Genomic DNA, 23,624 nt, shown 5'->3' with positions numbered 1-23,624 from the left:
AGATCCAGGTTTACAGAGTTTGCGTCCTGAGTACACTTCTGTACTGCAGTGAGCAATGGACTCTTCGCTCACAACAGGAGAGAAAACTTAACGCTTTCCACATGCGCTGCGTCCGACGCATTCTCGGCATCACCTGGCAGGACAAAGTTCCAAACAACACAGTCCTGGAACGTGCTGGAATCCCTAGCATGTATGCACTGCTGAAACAGAGACGCCTGCGTTGGCTCAGTCATGTCGTGAGAATGGATGATGGCTGGATCCCAAAGGATCTCCTCAATGGAGAATTTGTGCAAGGAAAGCGCCATACAGGTAGACCACAGCTGCGATACAAGGACATCTGCAAGAGGATCTGAAGGTCTTAGGAGTGGACCTCAACAAGTGGGAAACCCTGGCCTCTGAGCAGCCCGCTTGGAGACAGGCTGTGCAGCATGGCCTTTCCCAGTTTGAAGAGACACTTGGCCTACAGACTGAGGCAAAGAAGCAAAGAAGGAAGGCCCATAGCAAGGGAGACAGACCAGGGACAGACTGCACTTGCTCCCTGTGTGTAAGGGATTGTCACTCCCAAATTGGCCTTTTCAGCCACACTAGACGCTGTTCCAGAACCACCATTCAGAGCGCAATACCATAGTCTTTCGAGACTGAAGGTTGCCAACAACAATTTACTTTTATTATGAGTTTACTGATAGAGAACCTGGGCTGAAGCACTGGCCTTAGCCAAGGCCATATGAGTCCACAGCAAAATAGAAAGTGTACCCAGGCCTCCTAAACTGAAATTCCTAACCACCGGATCACTCTGGCACCTGACTCAATACTATTTTCTTTCATACTGTCCTGTTCCCCTTTCCTGACTGGAGGGAGGCGTACCTGACTGATGTGGTGCGTATTCAGACTAGCAAACAGCGCTCTTAATATCTTCTAAGATACTGTGCAGCCTTTTGATTTGAAGCAAAATTGATAAGCTGTATTTATACAGTATCTTACACAATGATAATTTATAAAAAGGTTACAAGCAGTCTCGTACAAAGAACTGGTATTTGCTAGAGAGGATCGTTGGTTCATTCTTCTCCCTCAAATACAGCACAGAACTGATATCACGTTGGACAAACCATTAGTTCAGATTGTTTATACCCTGCAATATGGCTGCATTTATGTAGAAATCCTCTTGTAACACTGCCTGGTGACTATAGCTATTTGTCATCCTAGTTCTGTTTCAAGTATTTGCTTTTACAGCTGCCAGTTAAAATGCATTATGTTACTGAACTGCATGCCAGAACACCACATGTGTTGCAGAATCTGCTGTTTTGAAGGCCTTTCGATGCCATCTACTCTTTCATGCGCATTCTGAAAGGGGGAGGTTTGGCAGCACTGAACTAGTCTCCATACAATCTGTGACCCCTGTCAGATGCAGAAGATAATTCTTTGTGATCAACAATGTGCAACACAAACATCTGATTTTTGCTAGTCTAGATTAGCCTCCTTTTAGAAGGCCAGATTCTGATGTGAATCTGTTCCTGGTGTTTAAAAAAAATGTTTGGTGTGATGCTATGCATATTCTGGAAGTATAGTGAAAAATCATATACTGGAAAGGTCAGTACCAAATGTTAATAAACTAAGGGCCCAATCCTGAACAGTGCATGCCAGCTCACCACCAGTATGCACTGTCGCAAACGTGCCATAAGGCCTGTTTGTGAGCCCTTACTGTGGCCCCAGCACCAGAGCTATCCCACTGTGAGCCCATGCTGGGCCAGCTCTGGTGCTGGGTCTGCATTCTGCCACCTAGTAGTCATTCAGCTCAGCTCCACCAGATCCTGAGCCCTGTGTCGGGCCATGTGGCCTGACACAGGACTCTTCAATTCTGCACCAGCTCAAGAGCCGCCACACAATTGAGTAGTCCCATTGCAGAGCTACTTCCTTTACTCAGGGAAAGGGGACAAAAGTCCCCTTCTCCCAAGGAGATGGCAGCAGCTGCCCAGGGCATAGTGGATGCCATGATAGCCATTTTGGTGCCACGGCAGCCCCGCGTTCCAGGCAGCTCAGGATTGGGCTGTAAGTCAGTACCTCATGCTTCTGAAAACTTAGAAAACATGGGATTTAGAAAACCAAGGAGATTAATTAGCTCAACTGCAAACACTTCAGCCATTGGCTCCAAGCCAATGAAAGCATTTCTGTTCTGTAAGTAAAGAGTTGATTCAGAATAAGCACAAGGGGCTTGCACAAGAAAAAAACAACACATCAAATCAGGACTCCTTGCTAGTGGTGTAAGTAAGCGGGGCCTGTGGAATCCATTGCCTCACATACCATGCCTTGAGGGGGTGCCTTCCAGAGGTCTTAGAAAGGCTCTTCTGATTTTTGCAAAAAACCAGAAGTGCCATTCAAAGACCTCTAGGAGGCCTTCTGAAATCGGGGAGGGGGGGGTATGGAGGGTAGGGGGGGTGTTTATGGGCCCTGGGTTCCAGATTCCCTAGCTAGAATGTGCCAAGAAGGATCCCAATGAGAAAAGGGATTTTTTTTTTTAACACTCACTACCATCACTCTCTTATCTTGTGCAATTTTACTTCTAGTAGAATTCCTACTATGACTGTAACACTGGGTGTAGATCTAGGTTTGTTTAATAATGCAGTTAGTAAATGTATGGAGGGAGAAACAGTATACTGATCCTGTCCCCTACACCTATGAATGTTCTAGCACCAGTCCTGATGTCTGTGTATTCAGCACAATGTTAGAAAGGATTGCTCAGGCCCAGCCCAAGGGGAAATGGTGCCTGAAACCGCCGTCCTAGTTGCCACCACCCTCCCAAATTTCTTGTTGGTTTTTAAATAAACAATTCAAATAAATCAGCTGTGTTCAGCTGCAAAGAGTAACGGTATGAGTTGAAATGTCAGTTGCTCAACAGAGAAATAACTGGATGATCAGCTGTTCAGACTTTACCTTCAAGAAGTTGTACCCTTAAAAAGGGATTTGTCACTAGGATTTAGAAAAATTGTAAAGGTCATCCCAAAAGGGATGCATGCATCACGTTTTCCGTAGTTTAGCTATATACATTGGCCCCCATGCTTTCCCCTTTTCTGGAAGCACTAGAAGTTCATGCTGGTGGACACTGGACGCAAGAGTGAACTCTTGGGATGCAGATCTGGCCAAAGTGCTCATGTCCACTGGCACAACCCGGCTGCATGAGTTAAGGATGTGAGTGATGACATCACTGTTCTCAGCCTTAGAAAGAGTGCATGTCGAATAAACGACGGTTCCTCCAGGACGCAAGGCTTCAACGGCAGACCTGAAATTAATCACAAGGAATAAAGTTGGATTTATTTAACACAAGCACTTCATTATATTAAAGCAGAAAGTCTTGCAGTGGAATACTAACTGTTGTGGAATTAAGTACTGCGCATTTTGCAGCATTTTAGAAACATATGAACATGTTTATTACCACACACTGGGGTACTATTTCAAATGGTGACATATTGACACCAAACAAAATGTTTAAAATGATTTTATAAATAAATGTCTATATTGGTACTTAATCGGCATTTAGGTCATTGTTATTAATAACGCTGGTTACTGATTTTGACCAGTAAAACCCTAAATGGTCTGGAGCCAGGTTGTCTCAAGGACTCTTTGTTCCCATATGAACCTACCTAAACCCTTACATTGGCATCAGGGTCCCTGCGCATTAACTGGCCTTTCACTGAAATTAATTTGTCAGACACTTGGGACAGGTCCTTTTCAGTGGTGGCACCACGTCTCTGGAACTCTCACCAGTCAAACTTCTAATCAAAATCGCCACCACCACTACATGATAGTGAGGCGGGGGGGGGGGGAGAGGAAGTTTCATTAGGCTTACAACTGTAAATTGTAATATTGGGGTGGGAACATGATTGGAACAACAACTGAACTGAACTGTTGGCAACCTTCAGTCTCGAAAGACTCTGGTATCGCGCTCTGAATGGTGGTTCTGAAACAGCATCTAGTGTGGGTTAAAAGGCCAATTTGGGAGTGACGATCCCTTCCACACCGGGAGCAAGTGCAGTCTCTCCCTGGTCTGTCTCCCTGGCTATGGGCCTTCCTTCTTTGCCTCTTTGCCTCAGTCTGTTGGCCAAGTGTCTCTTCAAACTGGGAAAGGCCATGCTGCACAGCCTGCCTCCAAGCGGGTCGCTCAGAGGCTAGGGTTTCCCACTTGTTGAGATCCACTCCTAGATCCCTTTTGTAGATGTCCTTGTATCGCAGCTGTGGTCTACCTGTAGGGCGCTTTCCTTGCACGAGTTCTCCATAGAGGAGATCCTTTGGGATCCGGCCATCATCCATTCTCACGACATGACCGAGCAGTATTAAAGCCATCATCCCCATCACATTTTTCCACATTTCATTCCTTCCGTCCCAAGTTTTGTTTTTTGAAAACAAAGAAAAAATGGGGCAACACAGACATCGCACAGAATGTATTATTTGGCCCTAACATGTTGTTAGTTTTTCTGTGTCCATATTGGAGAAGGATGGGATAAGCATTCTTAAGATAATCATAACAATATAATGCTGTGCCCACATTGCTGGGTAGCCCAATCCTAACATGCGCTGGTGCAGCAGGGCCACATGACCTCTGCGGTATCCAGCACGGCATAGGAGCAGGCTGAAGGTCTCCTCAGAGTAAGGGTAAGCCCCAACCTGCCCCATGGGGCAACTTGGATCAGCAACAGCTATTTGCTGTTCCATGTAGGGCTTCCAGGCCCATGAGGGAGGACAGGATACAGAAGAGACTGTCTCAACTGACTCTGCTTCCCTCTCAGGTCTGTCTCACGCACCCCTGTTCCACTTTCCGCCACTCCAAAATATGGCGAGAGTAACCCTTACCTTACAATGCTGTTGTAAGGATTCCGTCAAAATAATACAAGTAAAGCACAGGGCACACTCAGTTTGAGAAACTAACAGGGTACATAAGTCTATGAGCATCAAGAGCTAAACAACCTGCTACTGGGGGAGGAGGGAAAGCTCTGCTGCCCAGTCACCATTATAGCCACAGAGGCTTGAGTGGCTGGTAAAGTGAAACTTTTTTTAGATGGGCCCGGTTGCTTTAAAGTTTGCTTTAAAGCAGTAGTTCTCACATATTTAGCCCTGGGACCCCCTTTTTAGAATGAGAATCTGTCAGGACCCACCGGAAGTAACGTCATGACTGGAAGCGACATCATCAAGCAGGAAAACTTTTAACAATCCTAGGCTGCAATCCTACCCACACTTACCCAGGAGTAAGTCCCATTTACTATCATTGTTCAAAGACTATACATAGCAACTTGTTAAAAGTACAGGCCTGTAACATTTCCCCAAATGCAGTCACATACTATGGTAGCATCAAGTCTAATATATTAAAAATAAAATATTGAAATGAATGGGAACCCACCTGAAATTGACTCATGACCCACCTAGTGGGTCCTGACCCACAGTTTGAAAAACCCTGCTTTAAAGGATATGCTGACTATATATTTGATATTTTTTTCCTTCATGTTTTTAAATACGTGAAGGTACGTTTTTAAAAGATGGTTCTATTGTTTTTATATTCTTGCTTTTAACCACTCTGAATCTTGAGGAAAAAACCCAGGATCTATATATTAAAACACACACACACACACAAAACAAAACAAGAGTGAAATAAATGACACCTTCCATTAGAAATAAATGAGAAATTTCATGAGAAGCAATGCCAAAAAAAAAAAAAAAAACCCGCAAGGGAGGAGGGAAGATAGAAAGAGAACAGAATATGGGGGCAAGAAGTATCACTTCAAATTCTGAGCAAGTTGGGGGGAAAAAATGAAATCAAGCACTTTTTAAATGTCACCAAACCTCCTCCCTCCTCCCCGCAAACCCTCAACAAACTTGGATTTTACAAAATGCCAGAAAAGCAACAACTTCACACTGAAAGAAATTAAACATCGTGATAGGTTGCCGTGTTTGCCAGTTTTAACGTCGCGGCATTTCAGGCGCTGTGTGTTACACTTGCAGTATATAGACACATGCTTAGGTGATATAGATGTAAACGTAAATAGATAGGTAAGATACGGGGGGAGGGTTAATACTGGTACAGTAATTTGTATTACAAACTCCAGTTCCGCAGCCCACTCCTTCGGCGACTAATTGCATGTTCTTCATTCTGTTAGAAGGGCCAGCATTAATTATGTCACTAATTTATCCATATTTCACATTAAAAAAAAATATATTCAGGCCCCACTGTGAAATCTGCTGCACTTCAATGCTGCCATCTTGTGTTCGCTACCAGAAGTCATTTTCTCCAAAGGCAGAGCAGTTTTTGATCAGCAGGAAAGCAATCCCCTCTAAGCCACTCAAGCAGCTGAAATCACATTGACTTTCATCCCTGCATTCCATTGTATGAAAGTGTTTTCTTTTTAAAGATCAAACTGGCCAACCCACATTGCAGTCACTCCACATATATTCCTCACTTATTGTTCTTATTCCTCACTTATGTTCTTATTGTGGTTCCCCCCCCCATTCAAAATCAATCTGAAAAGGTCAGAAAATCCCTCCTGCATCCACAACACACAATTTATGATATGCCTCTGAAGCTAGGCAGCACACAAGACATTTGGGATATCTCCAACAGTTGAGCCCCCCAAACATAATATTCATTTCTCTTTCATTATGGGGCGTGACCTTCTGAGAGCCAGGATGGGGTAGTGGTTTGGGAATTGGACTTAGGCCTGGAACATCCAGGTTCAAATCCCTGCTCAGTCATAGATCTTCCTGGGTGAGTTTGGGCTGGCCGGTTACTGTTTCTCAGCCATACCTACCTCACAGGGTTGTTGTGAGGACAAAAGGAGAGAAGGAACTATGTATACCAACTACACATACTTGGAGGAAAGGTGGTAAATGTGAAATGTGAAAAATAGGCAGCAAAGAACAGCATCTTGGGTTATAACAAGAGTTTCACACTTCGTTTTAATATGAATGCATTTGCTGAACTGTTTCCCTCTACACAATCTTGTCCTTTTTTTGCCAAACAAACTTCTTGTTATGAGAGATATATTGCAGAAGTATTCTTCCTTAGCTGAGTTTAAAAAAAAGTTATCCATAAACTAAAAACCAAAAGTAACATACATTACAGTATGTAAGCGTTCTTAATTCTTGAAGCCTCTTCTGACAGCAATCTGGAAAGCACTAAGAAACTGAAGGGCGAATGTGCCAACTTTGGTTGAGAGCAAATAAACAGATACTAGGCTTAGATGGGCAGAGGAGATGGACAGAAAATAATAGCCACAAAAAGGGGCAAAAATAGGAAGCTGCCACACTGAATGATGGACCATTAGTCCATCAAGCCCAGTACTGACTTTACAGCTGCTATCCAGAGTTTCAGAGAGGAATTTTACTCTGCCCTACCTGGAAATGCTGAAGATTGATTCAAGGACTTTCTGCGACATTCAGGTCGCAAGCAAGAACGCATTAAAGGCACCTACTGCCCCCCCCCCCAGTTTTGATATAGATACAGGGCACCCGATGATGGCCAAATTACCAACTGGCCACCATGTCATGGCTATAGCTGCCTTGGGTCCCTTCAGGGAGGAAGACGGGATATAAATGCAGTAAACAAAATATAGTGTCAAGGATATGTCTGATCCTATGTATTTCTACACAGAAGTAAGTCCCACTGAATTCAATGGAATTGTCTCCCAGATAAGTGTGTACAGTAGAGCTTCCCAATCTTTTTTGGTCCACAATGCCCCCCATGGCTCCTGGAAGTGACTGGTGATGACCTTATCACCAGTTACTTCTGGATTTGGAGGCCTGTGACGGAGCTTTAAATGGCGGTAAGAAGCTCAGGGAGGACGTGTGGGCTTCTCAAAGTGTGCAAAAACCACACAGTGCAGCTCAGCCTACTAGGCCAAGTCTCTTACCATCTGTTCATGCTCCGTTGTGGGTGTCAATGCCAGCCAGCTGGTGGCTCGCGACACTCTGGGGGAGTGCCTTGTGAAACTCCCTGGTGTTGTGCTGTTACCCTGCACATGCCCAATCTCGTCTGATCTCGGAAACTAAGCAGGGTCAGACCTGGTTGCCAACCAGTGTGATGCACAGTTAGGAAACCTCAGGTGTACAGGATTGCAGCCTAAGTTCAATGAGACCACACTAAGAGTCCGGCCCTGCCCTCTGCCATGCTGTAGCATGCAGTGTGCACCAAAAAGGCACAGAATTTATACTATTGGGGGGGGGGGGAGCCTGTATGGAAACAGGAGGGAAGTGAAAAAACACTTTTATTTATTTCCACGTAAGCCCTCAGGCCACCTATGTTTCTCTTCAGATCTATGCCACCTATTTTGGTGGCGTATATCCAAGGAGAAAAAAGGGGCAGGGAGGTTTTTCAGAAGAGAGGATGAGATCCAGCATCCGTAACAGCTGTTGTATCCACCCCTCCTTCCCCAAACCTGCCTCTGGTTCCTCCCCCTCCCTGCACACAGCCCACATCCACCGCTGACTCACAGGTGCTGGAGATCTGGGAAGGCCGCCATCGCACAGCCAACACCACAGGCTGTTTCTGGCAGCGTCCCAGCAGTGCACTATAGAGCACTGCATTTTGCGACACCACAAGTTGAGCTGCGCTGCCAGCACTGAAGCCTAATGACAGGATTGGGCTCTGAGCGATGTATTGAATACACATGCACAAAATATAGCTGAAATGTCTGGCTGATTTCTGACAAAAAAAGTGCAATATGATAGGAGAAATGCTTTTATTTGTTTCAGCTGCACTCCACAACAGAAAGGGATGAATAACTATTCAGTGTGCTTATTTATTTTCAAACTGCAAGAGGCCAACCATGGAATTAATATTCAAAGCAATGGCATCAATGTTATTTGTCCACCGCTGGGTTTTTTTTGCTACTTAGCTTACTTCAGGATCACCATGCTTTCCCCAAACACACTGTTCCTCTTTTTTCTAGATAACAGGCCCAATTGGATTTAATGTGCTTTGGGGAGACGGGCAATTTGAGTTTGTTTGGCTTTTTCTCCACCAACAAGGTTCTTGCTGTCAAGAATGTTCCACTTTCAGGATTCTAATCTAGAATGATTTATACAAATCTGCAAACATTCCACTGAATGATGTATGCTTCCTTGAGCCCAGAGTTCACAAATTGGATTTTACATGTCAAATACTGGGAAGAGAAAACTGAAGGAGGTCAATGTTTTAAATGTGATGGATTTCTCCAAAGGAAACGGGTGACATGATGTATTAGTGCAATAAGACACTCATATTTCGGTTATAAATCACAAGCTTCCTTTAGACCTTTTCCTTAGGAAGTCATGCAGGAAAGGGGGGGGGGAAGCCTCTTGCACTGCCATTATGGGAGCTTTCCATAAAGAACAGTACATTTAGGAAAACCAACTATTTTATTTCTCTCTCAATTCACTCTGACAGCTGGGATACTTCGGAGGTGAAACACAGCACTCCATAAAAAAGCTTTAGTATTTGATCAATAGCCATAAAATAATATATAGCAGGAGAAAATGAGTGAGGAAGAAGAAAACAAAATCCCTGCTTAACTCAACCAGCCCTTCTACCCAGTACCTTTATCTGATTATATGGTTCGACATTAAAAAATAATCATTTCTCCTTGTCTCTGTAAAACAGAACACAAAGACTGTAATTTAAGCAATAAGAAACCCAATGCACGTAATTCAACTCTGCTAGTTTTCCAAGGATAAGATGTTAAATCTGATGAATGATTTAGATGGGACATTTAATTGTAAACATTCTGGCTGCAGTGATCAATTCTGACTGAAGCTGCCATCTGAAACAAGGCCAGGAAGAATCTGCTCGACTACAAACTTAAGGCAAGCCCTATTGAAATGACTGGAAACCGCACAAGGATAGAGTAATACTCTTGCACTGCTCCCATTCATTTCAACTGGGCTTGCACAAGAAAACATACTTGTTAAGTGTGCTTGTAAATTGGCTAACTATCATATCTCCCCCTTTTCCTAAGGATTCCTGGGAATTAGACTACTCTGAGTAGGCAAGGATATCAAGGTGGTGTTCCCCTCCCCCCAGTCATTTGCAGGGAGACTTGACAATGAAGTCAATTTTAAACCACATTTTAGGCAATTGGGGGAGTTTGGGGGTGGATTATTGGTTAGTAGGGCCACTGGGGAAAGCGAGCCTCTGCTGTCAGTGTGGTGTGCTTTGTCAATTGTCAAAAAACTGATGGTGTGCCTTGACAATTTTAGTACTTTGTCAGTGTGCTGGAAGTGATTGTGTTAAATATGCTCTACAGATAGCATTCTATCCAAGGCCACCTTCTGTGTGCTGGGGGGGCCAGATCAATGGGAATGTATTCAACCTCTGATAATGTGATCATGGGTCCATAATCAAAATTCTTGAACTTTTCAGTCTTCATATACAATAAAACTACATAAACAACTTCCCTACACTGCCTCTACACTGTGTTTGCCCCTACACTGTGAATTCTCTAATAGTTCATGATGTACTATTGCTGTATCCAGCGCCAGAAAGAAACAGGCTGGAAGTTACCTAGGGGCAAGAGGAGACAGTGAACTACTTTAGTTCTTAATTGGAAAGACCTGAATGAACCAATAAAGATTCTATAGGAGATTGATATAGCTTTCCCCTCCCTGACACAAGGATTCTTGCTATTGGTAAATTCAGGTGCAAGGCTGAAAACGTAGTGATAACTTCAAGAAAGAAGAGAGATATGCATGACTCTCAGCCATTTCCCACATCTAGGGACCCAGAGCTTGCCAAAGATCAGAGTGAGCTTTCATGGCCTCAGGTGGTACCAACCCCCACCAGATTTATTGACTTCAGCGTTCTTTACTGCTAAAGACAGAGGTGAAACTGATCTCCTCAGTCTATATCTACCCATCCATTGACCATTCTCTCCATTATATCACACTGTAAGGAAATTCAGAATTCTGATTGCCTGAGCAGTAGGCTAGAGCAATGGTGAATAAAATGGGAGGCACTCTCAGTCTCTACTGATTTTTGTCAGCCTGTAGCCATATTTTTTGTACTAGAGATTCTTCCGTTTATTTGTAAATGGACATTTGATATTCCTTAACTTTAAAACATGTCACACTATTAAATTATGTGCTGTAACAAATAATGACAGAGATACACAGCTCAATCCCAACTAGCAACTGTATGGCAGAGTTGCATAGCCCATGCTGTATCCAGTCCCAGAAAAGTGCAGGCTGGAAGTCACCTCGGGGTAAGGGAACATTTGTTCCCTTGTCCCTTTGTAGAGCCCCAGACTGTGCAATGGGGCTACTCAGATCTGAGCCAGTGCAAGTCCAAGAAGCCCCATGTTGGGCTTTCAAGCCTGGGAGGGGGAAAAGGATTTGGTGTAAGCCAACTCTGCCAATCCTGCCCCCCACCTGGACCTAATCAAGCCTGCTCCCTGCCTTTTCCCTGCCCTGTTATAGCCCTCCCCACCCCTGTTCCATCCTCCATCCCTGCCCCTGCACTGCCCGGTGGAAGCTTATTTGCTCCATCAGGCACTGCTCTGGGATTTAGTGCCAGCGGGGCAGCACAGGCCTTCTTGCTCATGCTGCTTACTCACAGGGTGCCGTAAAAATTTGCAACACCCTACACCAGCACAGTGGCTGCTGTGCTGGCATGGCTGGCAAATAGGATAGGGTCGATAATTTCTTATTTCAGAACAAATTTTTAGCAACACTTTTAGGATATGTGCTTCTAATAAAGTTGAGACAACTGTAAACTCTCCCAGTTTTCCATTCCTGATCATGTCTGAGTTGCAAGTGTTTTGCTCCGTATGAAGGCCAGAATGGCCTTCCCTGTACACCATGGCAGTTATCAAAAGAAAGAGTCTAGTTCTATATCTTTGTAAATGACAACTAGTTATGTGGCCATATATGAGAGGAGAGTATACGGGTCAGATAGATGCAGAGCCTCAGAATACAATTTTAGCATGTCCTTCACTCCAGGGTTGAGCATTATTGAATTGCAGTCTGTTTTCCTTCACACTTCTTACCTTAACAGCTCTATCTGTATAGCAGATAATGCCTTTCTTTGTGCTAATCGTAGAGAAGCCTGCTGGAGATCAGAGGAAAATAACCAGCTTCTGTCATTTGAGCACGGGGCATCCACTAATACCTGAAGACCAACAATACAAAGAAAGTGAAAAAATAAACTAGAGGCAGATGGCAAGAAATGTCACTTATTTGTTTTCTATGTGATTTGAGAGAATCACCCACTCGCAAGCTAAAAAAAAAAAAACCTAGCAAAAAGCTGCTTACCACTTCAAATATTTTATTGCATTTCAAACTCAAATAGCATTTTGTACAAATGGGAACTGTCACCCTAACCGTGTGCTTAACAAATATTTATGGAAGCGAAAAACCTGTCAAGAAATGTTTTCTGATATGCCAGAATCATTTCCAAAAATAAATGAACAATGACGGTTTCCAAGTTGTGACTTAGCCTGCCATTTCTAATTCTCATCAAATGTGCTAAATTAACCACTTCTTCTGTATTATGTTTGGTGCTAGTCATCTTAAGCCATTTCTGTCCAACGTTGCATATATACAACCGGGATAAAATGTGTACACCTGTGGGCTGGGCAGAAATGGGTTAACCTTGCCACAAAACTTATGGCCCAATCCAATCAGGGCCAACCAGCAGTGGAATGCATGTTCTGCTGAAAACAGAATGCTGGCTACTGCTGGGGGAAAAAAACCTGTGAAATGCACAGAGCCTTCCCACTTGTGTCATCGGCTTGCCAGACGCCTGCCAGAGCAGGTTAGTTAGTGTGAGAGGTGGGAGGGAGTTACCGGGGGCTACCACAGAGAAAGCCCTGCTCCATGTGCACTTATAGGCATGTGCCACTTAACCATTCGCTTAATGACAGATCACATACCTGACAGTGGTCAAAGCACAATAAAGATGCTCTTAACGAGGCAATCGCATCTCTGATAGCCTGTAACAGGGTGTCTGCTTACACAACAAAGAGCCTCTTAACGCAACAGAGGCAATCTATCTGTGTAGCCAGCTAGTGTCTGTTTATACAACAAAGGCAATAGATTGGACTGAATGTTCACTTAATGACCTAATCGCATAACAACAGGAATCGGAGAACATATTCCCACCTGCATAGTACACACCTGTATAGTATCTAACATTTCATGGGAGGGTGTGAAGAGAGAGAATTGATTTGAAGATAACCCCATATGACCACCTCTTCCAGTGAAAAGTAGTTCAAAATTAAATATGCTTATTACTAAAATAGTGGACTGGGATCATCCAACGCTATAGCTAAGAAGACATGGATGCAGTAAGCACCTTGATGGGAGCCCCACAGAAACCACAGTTAGTTTTCAAAATGAAGAGCAGAATAAAACTGTTATGAATAAACTACATATTTTTAAACTCTTATTTACTCAATGTTTCACATAACAGAGTAAGAAGAACTGCCACTGAGAAGTGTGATGAGCTAGAGTTAAAAAAACTCAAGGGAGTAAAAAAAAAAAAAGGAGTAAGTGCCCCATTAAGCTGTTAGCCAATTATCGAGATACCTTATCAAATGCTTCAGGCTGGAGATTTCCGATTTGTCTTCCGTCCAGCTGAGAAGTGATAACTAGATTCATCAAAGATGTGGGGATGAAGGATTCCAGTGTCTGCTTCAGCCAATTTGATCTCAAGCTATCATACTCATTGGCATAAAGAAGCCCTGCACAGGAATAATCTTAGATAAATAAATACTTTTCAGCCTTCCTAAGAAAGTGCCCCAAGCTGGAGCACACAAAACAAATCTTAAAAACTTATCAACACAACAGCAGATTCTGATCTTGCAGGCATCGACAGCTAGTCAAATCCTGACCTCAAGAGTTATGACCCACCCAGACACACTTTGCCATGTGTGTGAAATGAAGCAGGCACATAGCATGTCATGGTGAGGTGACCAGTTGGTTGGTGCGCACTCCATGGTGATTTACATGAACGTTTTGTCAGGCTGCAATCCTATAAACACTTTCCTGGGAGTAAGCCCCATTGAACACAATGGGACTTACTTTTGAGTAGACATGCACAGGCTTGTGCTCTCAGTTCATCACATGACCCATCATCCAGCCAGATGGTGAGAACAAGAATAAAATAAAAAAGAGCCATTTAAACAGTGCACTGCAGTGATCTGCAAGGAATCCCTGATGCTCTTTACCCATTGCAGAGTGTCCTCATTAGGTGACAATTTCCATCAAAGAAAGGAACAAAGTGCTTAACCCTCCACCCCACCAGTTGCTTCCCTCTGAAGTTTTTCCCTTCTGGCTGTTTTTATACTGACAAGAGTAAAATTAGCTGACAGGGACAGGAACTTCAAGGGAAAAAACTTGCTCCGTGTACTTTTGTGTGTGTGCATGCGGGCAAGTCCACTGGTGTTCCTGGAGGGGGGCAAAACACTAAGTTTCTTCAGAAGCCTGGCTGCTGGTGTAAAGGGACTGGCTCTGAAGGCAAGGAGGAGGGGCTGCTTTATACCAGTGGCCAGACATCTGAAGAAACTTGCAGTGCAATCCTATCCTGTGCTGGAACAGGCAGGCCAGGAAGCAAGACTGGGGCCTGAAGTGGCTCAGCCAGAAGCAAGAAGAAACTCTTCCTCTTACCCTCAGATAAGCCACCACAGCCCCAATGGGTCTCCTTGGACTTGCGCCACCTCCGGAGTGGCATAAGTTTGAGGAGAGCAGAGCGGCTTGCAGCCACTTCGTACTGCTTGGGGAATGGGGTTGGGATCCAGCATAAAAGCCGGGTCCCAGCCCCACCTCCTGCTCCCCACCTGCCTGACCACCTCCCTCCCACCTTTTCCCTGCCTCCTACCCACCCACCCCAGACCCTTGTGTCAGCTGAGCTCAGCCAACACAACCCTCCCTGCCCAAGTTGGTGCAGAGGCTGAATTCAGCCTCTGTGGGCTGGCGCGCATCCCTGCACCGGCCCAACCGACTCCCAAGGAGGCACAAACATGCTTCATGGAATTTGCACCAGCGCAAGGTGCAGTTAGGATTGCACCCTTAGTGTTTTGCCCCCTGTTGACGAACAGCTGTGAACAGATGGCAGAGAACAGTTCCACCCCCATGTGTTCATGCCCTGTTGCAGCTCTTCCTGTTATGCAACAAAGAAGGGGTCATTGGTACTTTATCACACACAGCTGCATGTCCACCACTGCTGAAATCTGGCAAATATGAGTCAGTGGCCTTAGGCAAGTCATTTCCTCTCACCCTCCCCTGTTGCAACACAGGGGTGCTTACTTATAGGATTGCCTGAAGAATAACATGAAGAGTAAGAAACTTGAAACACTTTGCACACTTAGAAAGCACTCCTTAGAACCTCTTCAACACGACTAGAAGGCACTTCTGGTCACATCCGGAGGTCCTCTGATGGCCACCTGTGGATCTGATTATCCGCAGGTTTTGGAATCTGTTGGTGGTCCGGGAATGGATTACCCACAGACACCGATGCCAACTTCTACTGTATAAATACTAAGTGTTAATACTGTACATTCTTGGATTCTCATGGATTCTTGAATCCTCTCCTGCAACATACAGCTTTTATGAAATACCTGTCAGTTTCTCAAAACTTCAACTGAAACCATCCAGGCACTGAAAGACCCCATCGCCAACTATCTGATCTCTGTAGAAGCTCAAAATAATCTAAGATTTTTTTTAAATGAATACCACACACTGGCGTATTCGTCACAGTCTTTTCAGTATCTTTTCCCTTCCTCAGCTGATTCTGCAAAATTAAGACTTCCAGGAAACATCTGTTCTTGTGTACCTTCAAATAATGCGCAGGAGCAAAATAATGTGCTGGGCAGTGAGGGCATGCTACACAGATTACGTTCAAGACACAAATTAGACAACTCAATTTCGTGATGTGCAGAATCAGACTTGTTTTGTAGCATTTTCAGGTATTTGACTGCAGTAGCAAAAAAGACCTCCTAATGAATGCAAAACATCCTGCCTCTAAATAACTTCCTTAATGGGTTATTTAAGTAGGCCAGCATCCAATGCATGTGCTCTGATTGGTTGAAGAGTGCAGTGGGTTACCTGGCCTAGCATACTGAAGCACGGCTATGGATTTCCCTCCTGGAGCAGCACACATATCTAGAACCTTCTCCCCACTCTCCGGGTCGAGGGCCAGCACAGCCAGAATCGATGCAGCATTCAGCAGGTAATAGTCCTTCAGTTTACCAGCTCTGTGTTTCTGCGCCGGGAACCTTCCAGGAGCGCTCATGATATAACACTTGAGTGACTGTCGAAAGCAGGGGGAGGTTTCTGGGAAAAGGAGGCGATAACCCTTCAAACGCAATTCATTTTCCACTTCAGAGGAAAAACTGAATTTATTCAGGAGGACAGCATACTGCCAGGAGTGAGGTGTCGTCAGCACTTCCCTAGATATTAAAGGAGAAAGACGCATTTTAACATAGAGTTTCACACAAACAGATATGCAGTAATAGACAAGATGAGAACAGTGTGTTCGGATAAACTGCACTACTAAAAGGGATAGTCAAATATCTTGAGGGCCAGGATCTTGAAGGGCTGCAAAGAAAATTTATAATGAACTGGAAAGACGGGTGTCACAATTTAATTTGCCTATTTAATTACCTGCAAATAGAGTTTCCACAATCATTATGCTATGGCCGGCTACCATGAGACAATATATGGCACATAAAAAAAAAAAATCTGGAACGATTCACAATTGTGGGGAAAAAAATCTTGACTCAGGTTCTAGAAACTAGGTCAGAAATTAGGGGGGAAAGTCAGGCCTTCTTTGTATGTGCCACTGTATATCTTTTAGTTTCATTATTATCCTATGAGATGCTGTGCAGGGACAACGGAACAAAAGAATAGCTGCAAGTGCCAAGTGGTTTGGGGCACAGGGCAGTCCTTTCCCAGCTAAGGAAGTCATTTGATGGATTTTGCTGGCAGCAGCCTTACAGCAACACAGGAAGCTGCAATAAACCAATACAGATATTGGTCTTTCTCTGTACAGTGAATGGCAGCAGATGTCCAAAGTTTCAGGCAGGGGTCTTTCCCAGCTCTATGTGGAGATGCTGGGGATCGAACCTGGGATCTTCTGCATGCAAGTCATGTGCTCTTCCAAAGACACAAGCCCCATGCCCTAGCTTTTCACTTAAGAACACTATGGAGAGAGCATTTAGTAATGCTCATACTACTACTTTTTTGTTATCGTTGAAAAGTGCTATATCAATAACCTTAGCAACAACAGTTCTTACACCTCAGCATTCTTGGCCTTGAGTAAATTACACCAGCTCAGCTCCAGAAAACAACATTGTAGCAAGAATCCTACAAAGATGTCTCTATGATTCCCAGGATCTTGGCTAGGACCCAATTGCAGAACACAACTAGCCCAGGATGTGATGAACTAGATCAGGGGTGTCAAACATAAGGCCCGGGGGCAGGATGCAGCCCACAGAAGCTTTTTATCTGGCCCTCAGGCTCTCAGCTGCTGAGCAGTGCTGAGGTGTTACTGCTGAAATGGCAGCCTACATGAAAATTGGTTCTTCCATATCTTGAAATATGATCAGGATTTGGGTATTTTCCCTTCAGTCATTAGCAGCTAATGAGTTCCTAAGTGAGGAAAAAGTGCTTATTTTGGGTTATGACCTGTTTAATGACATCACTTTCTGCCTAATGACATCACTTCCGGCCCTCAGCAAGCATCATGAATGTTGTTCGGCCCTCAGTATGAAATGAGTTTGACACCCCTGAACTAGATGATAATGATACAACTGCAATGAGTTTTTGACACAATTCAAACTGAAAGCACATGACAGATGGATGTCAATTACATTTTTTTCCCCCCCAAAACCTGAGCACAGGAGAAAATTAGAGTTGCCAGGGCTAAAATCAGTCTTCTGAACCAGAAGCCCTATTTCTAGCTGCACAGATTGCTTTTGCATAAGCCAGAAGCAAAGGAAAGACACTGCATCCCATCGATCTTACGTGGCAATAGAAAACCCGGAAAACCTGGCTGGCCTTCCAGGATGAAGGAATGAAATATTCTGACTAAAGTCTGAACACAAAGAAAAGAAAAAAAACATGTTCAATTTTCAACAAATAGGGATAGTCTACAATTTATTTTGAAAGCTGACTGGTCAAGGGGAGGTCAGGGTGTGTGGCAAAATACTTTAGGCCTCAAAGTGCAATCCCATACATGCTCATTACACTGTGTTCAATGCAGCTTATCAGAAAATGTGCATGGGATTAGAGCCCTAGACTACTGATTAGAGCGGGGCAGACAGAATGTCACTGCAGAACTACTGGTAGCTCCAACAGTGATCTAAATCTTCCGCCTTCTCTGCCACCCCATCTCATCGGTGTCTTCCCTAGTTCTGAGGTTCCAAATCCCAGTCCAGTCATATTTGGCACATGGGCAGAATGCTGAACAGAGTGCACCACAGACCTTTGTGCATGTATGTCAAAACAACCCAAACATGTAAACTACTATACAAGCAACCATTCTGCAGTTGCAGAAGCCTAAATCTGCCACTCCTGGATTAGAGAATATTTTCACATTTCACATATTTGTATATGGCCTTCTAGAACAGTGTTTCTCAGTGTTTGTCCTCAGTCATAACACTTCGTGTGGTCCACCTATTGGAAGTACAATTGGAAGTAACTGGTGATGACATTGTTGCCAGTTACTTCTGGGTTGGGAGGCCAGATGTGACACAACGCACACCAGTAACAGGCTCAGGGTGGACAGGAGGGCTTTTGTGAGTGCAAAATAGCATGTTTTAGAGCCTCCTACCACTGTTTGTTGTGTCACGTTCCTAGTCTCACTGCCAGGTGGCAGGGTCCAGGGGTCCCATGAGTACCACCAGACACCACTTCAAGTACGACTAGTAGTACCTGTACCACTGGTTGAGAAACACTGTTCTGGAATATGGAAGATAGTAGTCCATATTTTACATTAGACCTTGTTACACACACACACACCCTCTAAACTAGCAGATTTTACATACTGTATACAGAGGGGGGGAAACCCTCATGTCTTGAAAGTTACACATTTTGTTTGCATTTTGTGGATCTGTTTTGCTGTAATTATATTACCAAGACTTGAGCAGGGGTGGGGGGTGGGAAGAAATAGAAACTGACCTGACTGGGCTCCATGCGTCTCCCAACTCCTTGGAGTATTGCTCCTCAAAATGTTCAAAAACAACTCGGCATATTTGCTTCTGAAGCTTTGCTTCTGGTTTTGTTTCCAGCTTGGAAAGAAGACAACAAAACATACATGAATACCAATTAGGCAAAGGCTTCTTCAGCTGTGTTTGAGCCATATGCAGTGCACTTAAAATGCTCATGTCTCAGCAAATAACAGATGTTTCTAAGACTGCATGGTTTCTTAGAGGATCCGCTAAAAGGTTCTCTTCCCAGCGTCTCCAGATAATAACATCGTGGCTAAAACATTTTGCTCTTGGAAATTCCCCATTATTGCTGTCCTACACACACAGAATATAACCCTTATGTGTCCTGAATCATCGGAAATATATTTAATTTCGACCTAGATTTAGGCTCTATTAACCCATAATCAGTCTCTAAGGCTACAATCGTTAGGATTGCAGTTTCCTAAGAGTAAGCCCCATTGAACAAAATAGGACTTACATCTGAGTAGACCTGGTTAGGCTTGTGCCCTGAGTCTTGTCATGGATTCTTATCATGGCCAATAAATTACTGAGAAACTCAGAAATGTGATGCTACTGCCTAGAAATCTGGCAGGATGGCCAGAGTATTTCCCAAGAACTGCCTGTAACCATAGATCATATCACACACAATAACATTTCACTAAACTACACTAGTCAAGGCAGTGTATACAGGCTGCTGTTTTTACAAAGGTCTCTGGAAAAAAGGACCTCAATCCCAAGCATTCAATCAATGGGGATGTGTGTGTGTGACTGTAAACAAGTGTGTCCTTAACACTGACTTAAATTATGTTTCTCAAACTGTGGGTCAGGGCCTAGTAGGTGGGTCTCAAGCAAATTTCAGGTGGGTTCCCATTCATTGCAATATTTTATTTTTCATATATCAGACTTGAAGCTACTGTGATATGTGACTGCACTGGGGGAAATGTTACAGATTTGTACTTTTAACAGGCCATTGTGTATATACTTTTAACAATGATAGTAAATGGGCCTTACTCCTGGGTAAGTGTGCGCAGGATTGCATCCCAGGATTGTTAAAATTTTCCTGCTTGAAGATATCACTTCCAGTCATAACATTGCTTCTGGTGGGTCCTGATAAATTCTCATTCTAAAAAGTGGGTCCCAGTGCTAAACCTTTGGGAACCACTGACTTAAGTTGTAAGCACTTAACAAAAATCTGCAACCTATCTGGAATCTGATTTCCTCTGCATAGCACCTGTATGCAGCGTACTGACAGAGTACAACTTCAAGGAGGCAGGATGAAGGAGTAAGTAAAGGGAAGGTATCCACAGCATCAGCAAAAGGAAATGCATTTACTATGATCATGCTATGTTTACAATGCATTATGTCAGCTTACATTTTAGACAGGTGACCTGGAACCGACAAATGACACACTTTGAAGCCCAACAATGTTTTCTATACTGTGATTTCATTTCCTAAAAGATAGTTCCAGTCTACACAGGTAGAAAGCCTAGACATTCAGTGTTTCTCAAACTGTGGGATAGGGCCTTTAGGTGGGTCCCCATTCATTTCTTTTTAATACTTGACGCTAAGACTTGATGCTACCATGGTATTACCATGGTACCATTGGGGGAAATGTTACAGATGTATACTTTTACCGGGCCATTATGTATATGCTTTTAACAATGATAGTCAATGGAGTTTACTCCTGGGTAAGTGTCAATAGGATTGCAGCCATTCGGTAATTTTTTAAAACATATCAGCAACTGCTTGGGTGGGTTAGGAAGATTCTTCTTTATTTTAAATAATTTTTTTAACTTATTGTAACTTTTAATTTACTTAATTCGTTTGATATTGTTGTATTGAGGGTGTTAAAAATCTCCTGCTTGATGATATCATTTCCGGCCATGACATCACTTCCAGGTTAACGACATCACTTCTGGTGCGTCCCAACAGATCGTCATTCTAAAATATGGGTCCCAGTGCTAAAACATTTGAGAACCACTACTATACACTGATCTAAGGGCCCAATCTAATCCAACATTCCAGCACCAATGCAACCCCAATGGAATCTTGAGGAGGCCTCCATGCCCCCCCCCCACTGCAAGATGCAGCACAGACCCCGTTGGCATGGCTGCATCAGTGCTGGAAAGTTGGATAATATTTTTATATTAGCTTCCTTAGAATTTTTAAAAAGCATTTTGGATTTTTTTTTAAATACAAAAGTGACTTATAAATTGAATTGCGTATATGATCATGACAGGGTTCCCTGTTCTTGTGTATTTCATTCTCTCTGTTCCCAATTCTACTTCCAAGGGAATGCTTCTTCCACTGTCCCATCCTTGTTGCTGCCCACCACAATTTCTCCCGAATCTGTTCACCTTTGACGCCAGCAGTGGTATAACTAAAGGGGGTGCATAGCACTAAATTGTACATGCACCTCACCACACCATGCAAGGGGCCCCTCCCCCTCTCCATGGAGCTATTCTGGGCCACTAGAACAAAATGGAGGCATATGCAGTTTTCCATCTTGGAACAGATAATTCATTGGAGCTTACTATGTATTCATCTGAAAGCAGAACACGTTCCTCATAATGAAACAATCCACAAAGAAAACCACCATAATTTTGGATACAATTCTATTTATCTCCTGGGATGCAGCAATCTAACAGGAGGAAATGCGCAATCTGCTTGTGCTTCCCCAAATGGAAAAGACCACTGCAGGAACTGGAGGTGTGTGTATGGAAGCCCAGAGTCACTAGAATCATCATCATCATCGTCGTCATCATCTGATGGGTGTACAAAGTGGGATGGAGGACAGGATTCAGAACCCAAACCTATCCATGCCTACTTAGAAGTAAATCCCATTATAATCAACTTCCAAGTGCGTGTGGATAGGATTGCAGCCTCATGGCCCAGTCCTATCCAATTTTCCAGTGCTGGTGCAGCTGTGCCCATGGGGCATGCACTACTTCCAGTGGTGGGGAGGTAGTCACAGAGGCCTCCTCGAGGCATGGGAACATTTGCTCCTTTGAGGCTGCATTGCGGCCTCAGTGCTGAAAAATTGGAAAGGTTTGGGCCCTCTGTTTGCTCATTTCCACCCCCAGAACACCCAACTGGTATGATTCTAGAGACTCTGGGACTTGTGCCTCCAGCCCCAGATCCTGGAGTGGTCTTTCCAGCTTGTGGAAAACAACAGAGGGCACATTCCCTCCTGGTGCATTGCAGCAAGAGACACAATAGTAACAGATCAATGGCTAAGGCAAGTTGCAAGAAAACATAATGCTGCTGTAAAAGCAGCATGAGTCTTAGCCTATTTCTGCCCAGCCTACAGGTGTACACATTTGATCCCTGTTGCGTATATGCAACGTTGGGCAGAAATGGCTTTTAAGAATTGCATACGCTTCCGTTTTGCTCCAGCAGCCTGGAATGACTCCGAAGGGGGGGGGGGACCGCTTGCAGGGTGCCTGTAAAATGTAGTGCTTTGTCCCCCCCCTCCAGCTACACCACTGGACTCCAGGAAACGTCACCAGCTGCTTGTAAGCAGTGGCGTAGCCAGAGGGGGTGCAAAGCACTAAGTTTCGCAGGGAGCCTCACTGCAGCCCCTCCCCCTCCGAGCCACTGCAGGAGGGGATAGCAAAACGGAGCCGCACCTTGCACGCTGCGGTGAGGATCCCTGCAAAACTCAGTGCTTTGCACCCCCCTCTAGCAACGCCACTGACCCTGCTTGTTTGGTTTGGTTGGCTGGCTAGCAAACTTCAGTCTCGAAAGACGATGGTATCAGCCCATCCGACAGCACCCGGGATTCCCAGGCGGGCTCCCATCCAAGCACTAAGCACAGCCAGAGCGAAGGGAGGGCACAGGCAGAGGACGCTCGTCCGCCGGCTCTCCGGAGGGGGCGCAACAGAGCAGTGGACGAGCGTCTGTTCCTGGCTAGCAGAGAGGAGAGGGCGGTCCTGGGTGCGTGGCGCGGTCCCTCCAGGGCCCCTGCGGTCTGATGGGACCAGCGCAGCGCTGAGAGGGGCTGCAGAAGCCTGGAGGGACGACCAGGCTGCAGGCCTGGAAGGGGCGCTTCTCTCCCCGCCTAGACGCTGCCGGAGCAGCAGCAGCTCGCCGGGCAGCCCTCCGCCTTCCTCCTGACGCTGCTGCAGGCGCGATGGGGACCCCGGCGCACGAGCCGGTCCCGGGTGCGCGCTCACCTGCCGCTGCTGCCCCGACGAGGGCCGGCCACCCGCAGCCCGGTGCTGGAGCCCGGAGAGCCCGGCCGAGCGGAGGAGCAGCCGCATGGCGGTCCGCAGGCCGCTGGGAGCGGAAGCGACTTCGCAGGCGCCGGCGGAGAGGAGCCCGGCAGCTCCTCCTGCGGGGAGAGAAGGGGCTGGGAGCGGTAGTGGCCGGGCAGCGCTGGTGATCGCGGAGCGCTGGGGCGGAGGGTCAGTTTGCCGTGCAAACACGGGGGGAAAATCTAGGTCATAACCCTGAAGCTACACACGG

At 44.9% G+C, this 23,624-nt stretch overlaps 1 protein-coding gene across 1 annotated transcript; it reads right to left on the bottom strand.

Moving 5' to 3' along the window:
- Positions 1-639: 639 nt before the first annotated feature.
- On the bottom strand, positions 640-23,419 carry NSUN3 (NOP2/Sun RNA methyltransferase 3). Its single transcript, XM_066621279.1, has 6 exons — positions 23,333-23,419; positions 19,129-19,238; positions 16,054-16,397; positions 13,537-13,691; positions 11,997-12,118; positions 640-3,274 (listed from the first exon to the last, which is right to left on the bottom strand). Exons 1-6 carry the CDS (start codon positions 23,417-23,419, stop codon positions 3,013-3,015), a joined length of 1,080 nt encoding a protein of 359 aa, XP_066477376.1. The 3' UTR covers positions 640-3,012.
- Between the last annotated feature and the right edge of the window lie 205 nt (positions 23,420-23,624).

This window comes from Tiliqua scincoides, chromosome 3 (assembly GCF_035046505.1).
Source record: "Tiliqua scincoides isolate rTilSci1 chromosome 3, rTilSci1.hap2, whole genome shotgun sequence".
In the NCBI taxonomy this organism is placed as follows: domain Eukaryota; kingdom Metazoa; phylum Chordata; class Lepidosauria; order Squamata; family Scincidae; genus Tiliqua; species Tiliqua scincoides.
Note: the sequence above shows the minus strand (reverse complement) of the source record. Positions and strands in the feature narration are given on the sequence as shown.

Coding starts and splice junctions, on each gene's coding strand:
- NSUN3 (XM_066621279.1), bottom strand. CDS start 23,419: ATGCGGCTGCTCCTCCGCTCGGCCGGGCTCTCCGGGCTCCAGCACCGG. Junction 13,692..16,053: donor GCTTCAGTATGCTAGGCCAG/GTAACCCACTGC, acceptor ATTCCTGTGCAG/GGCTTCTTTATGCCAATGAG. Junction 12,119..13,536: donor AGCCTGAAGCATTTGATAAG/GTATCTCGATAA, acceptor GTTGGTCTTCAG/GTATTAGTGGATGCCCCGTG.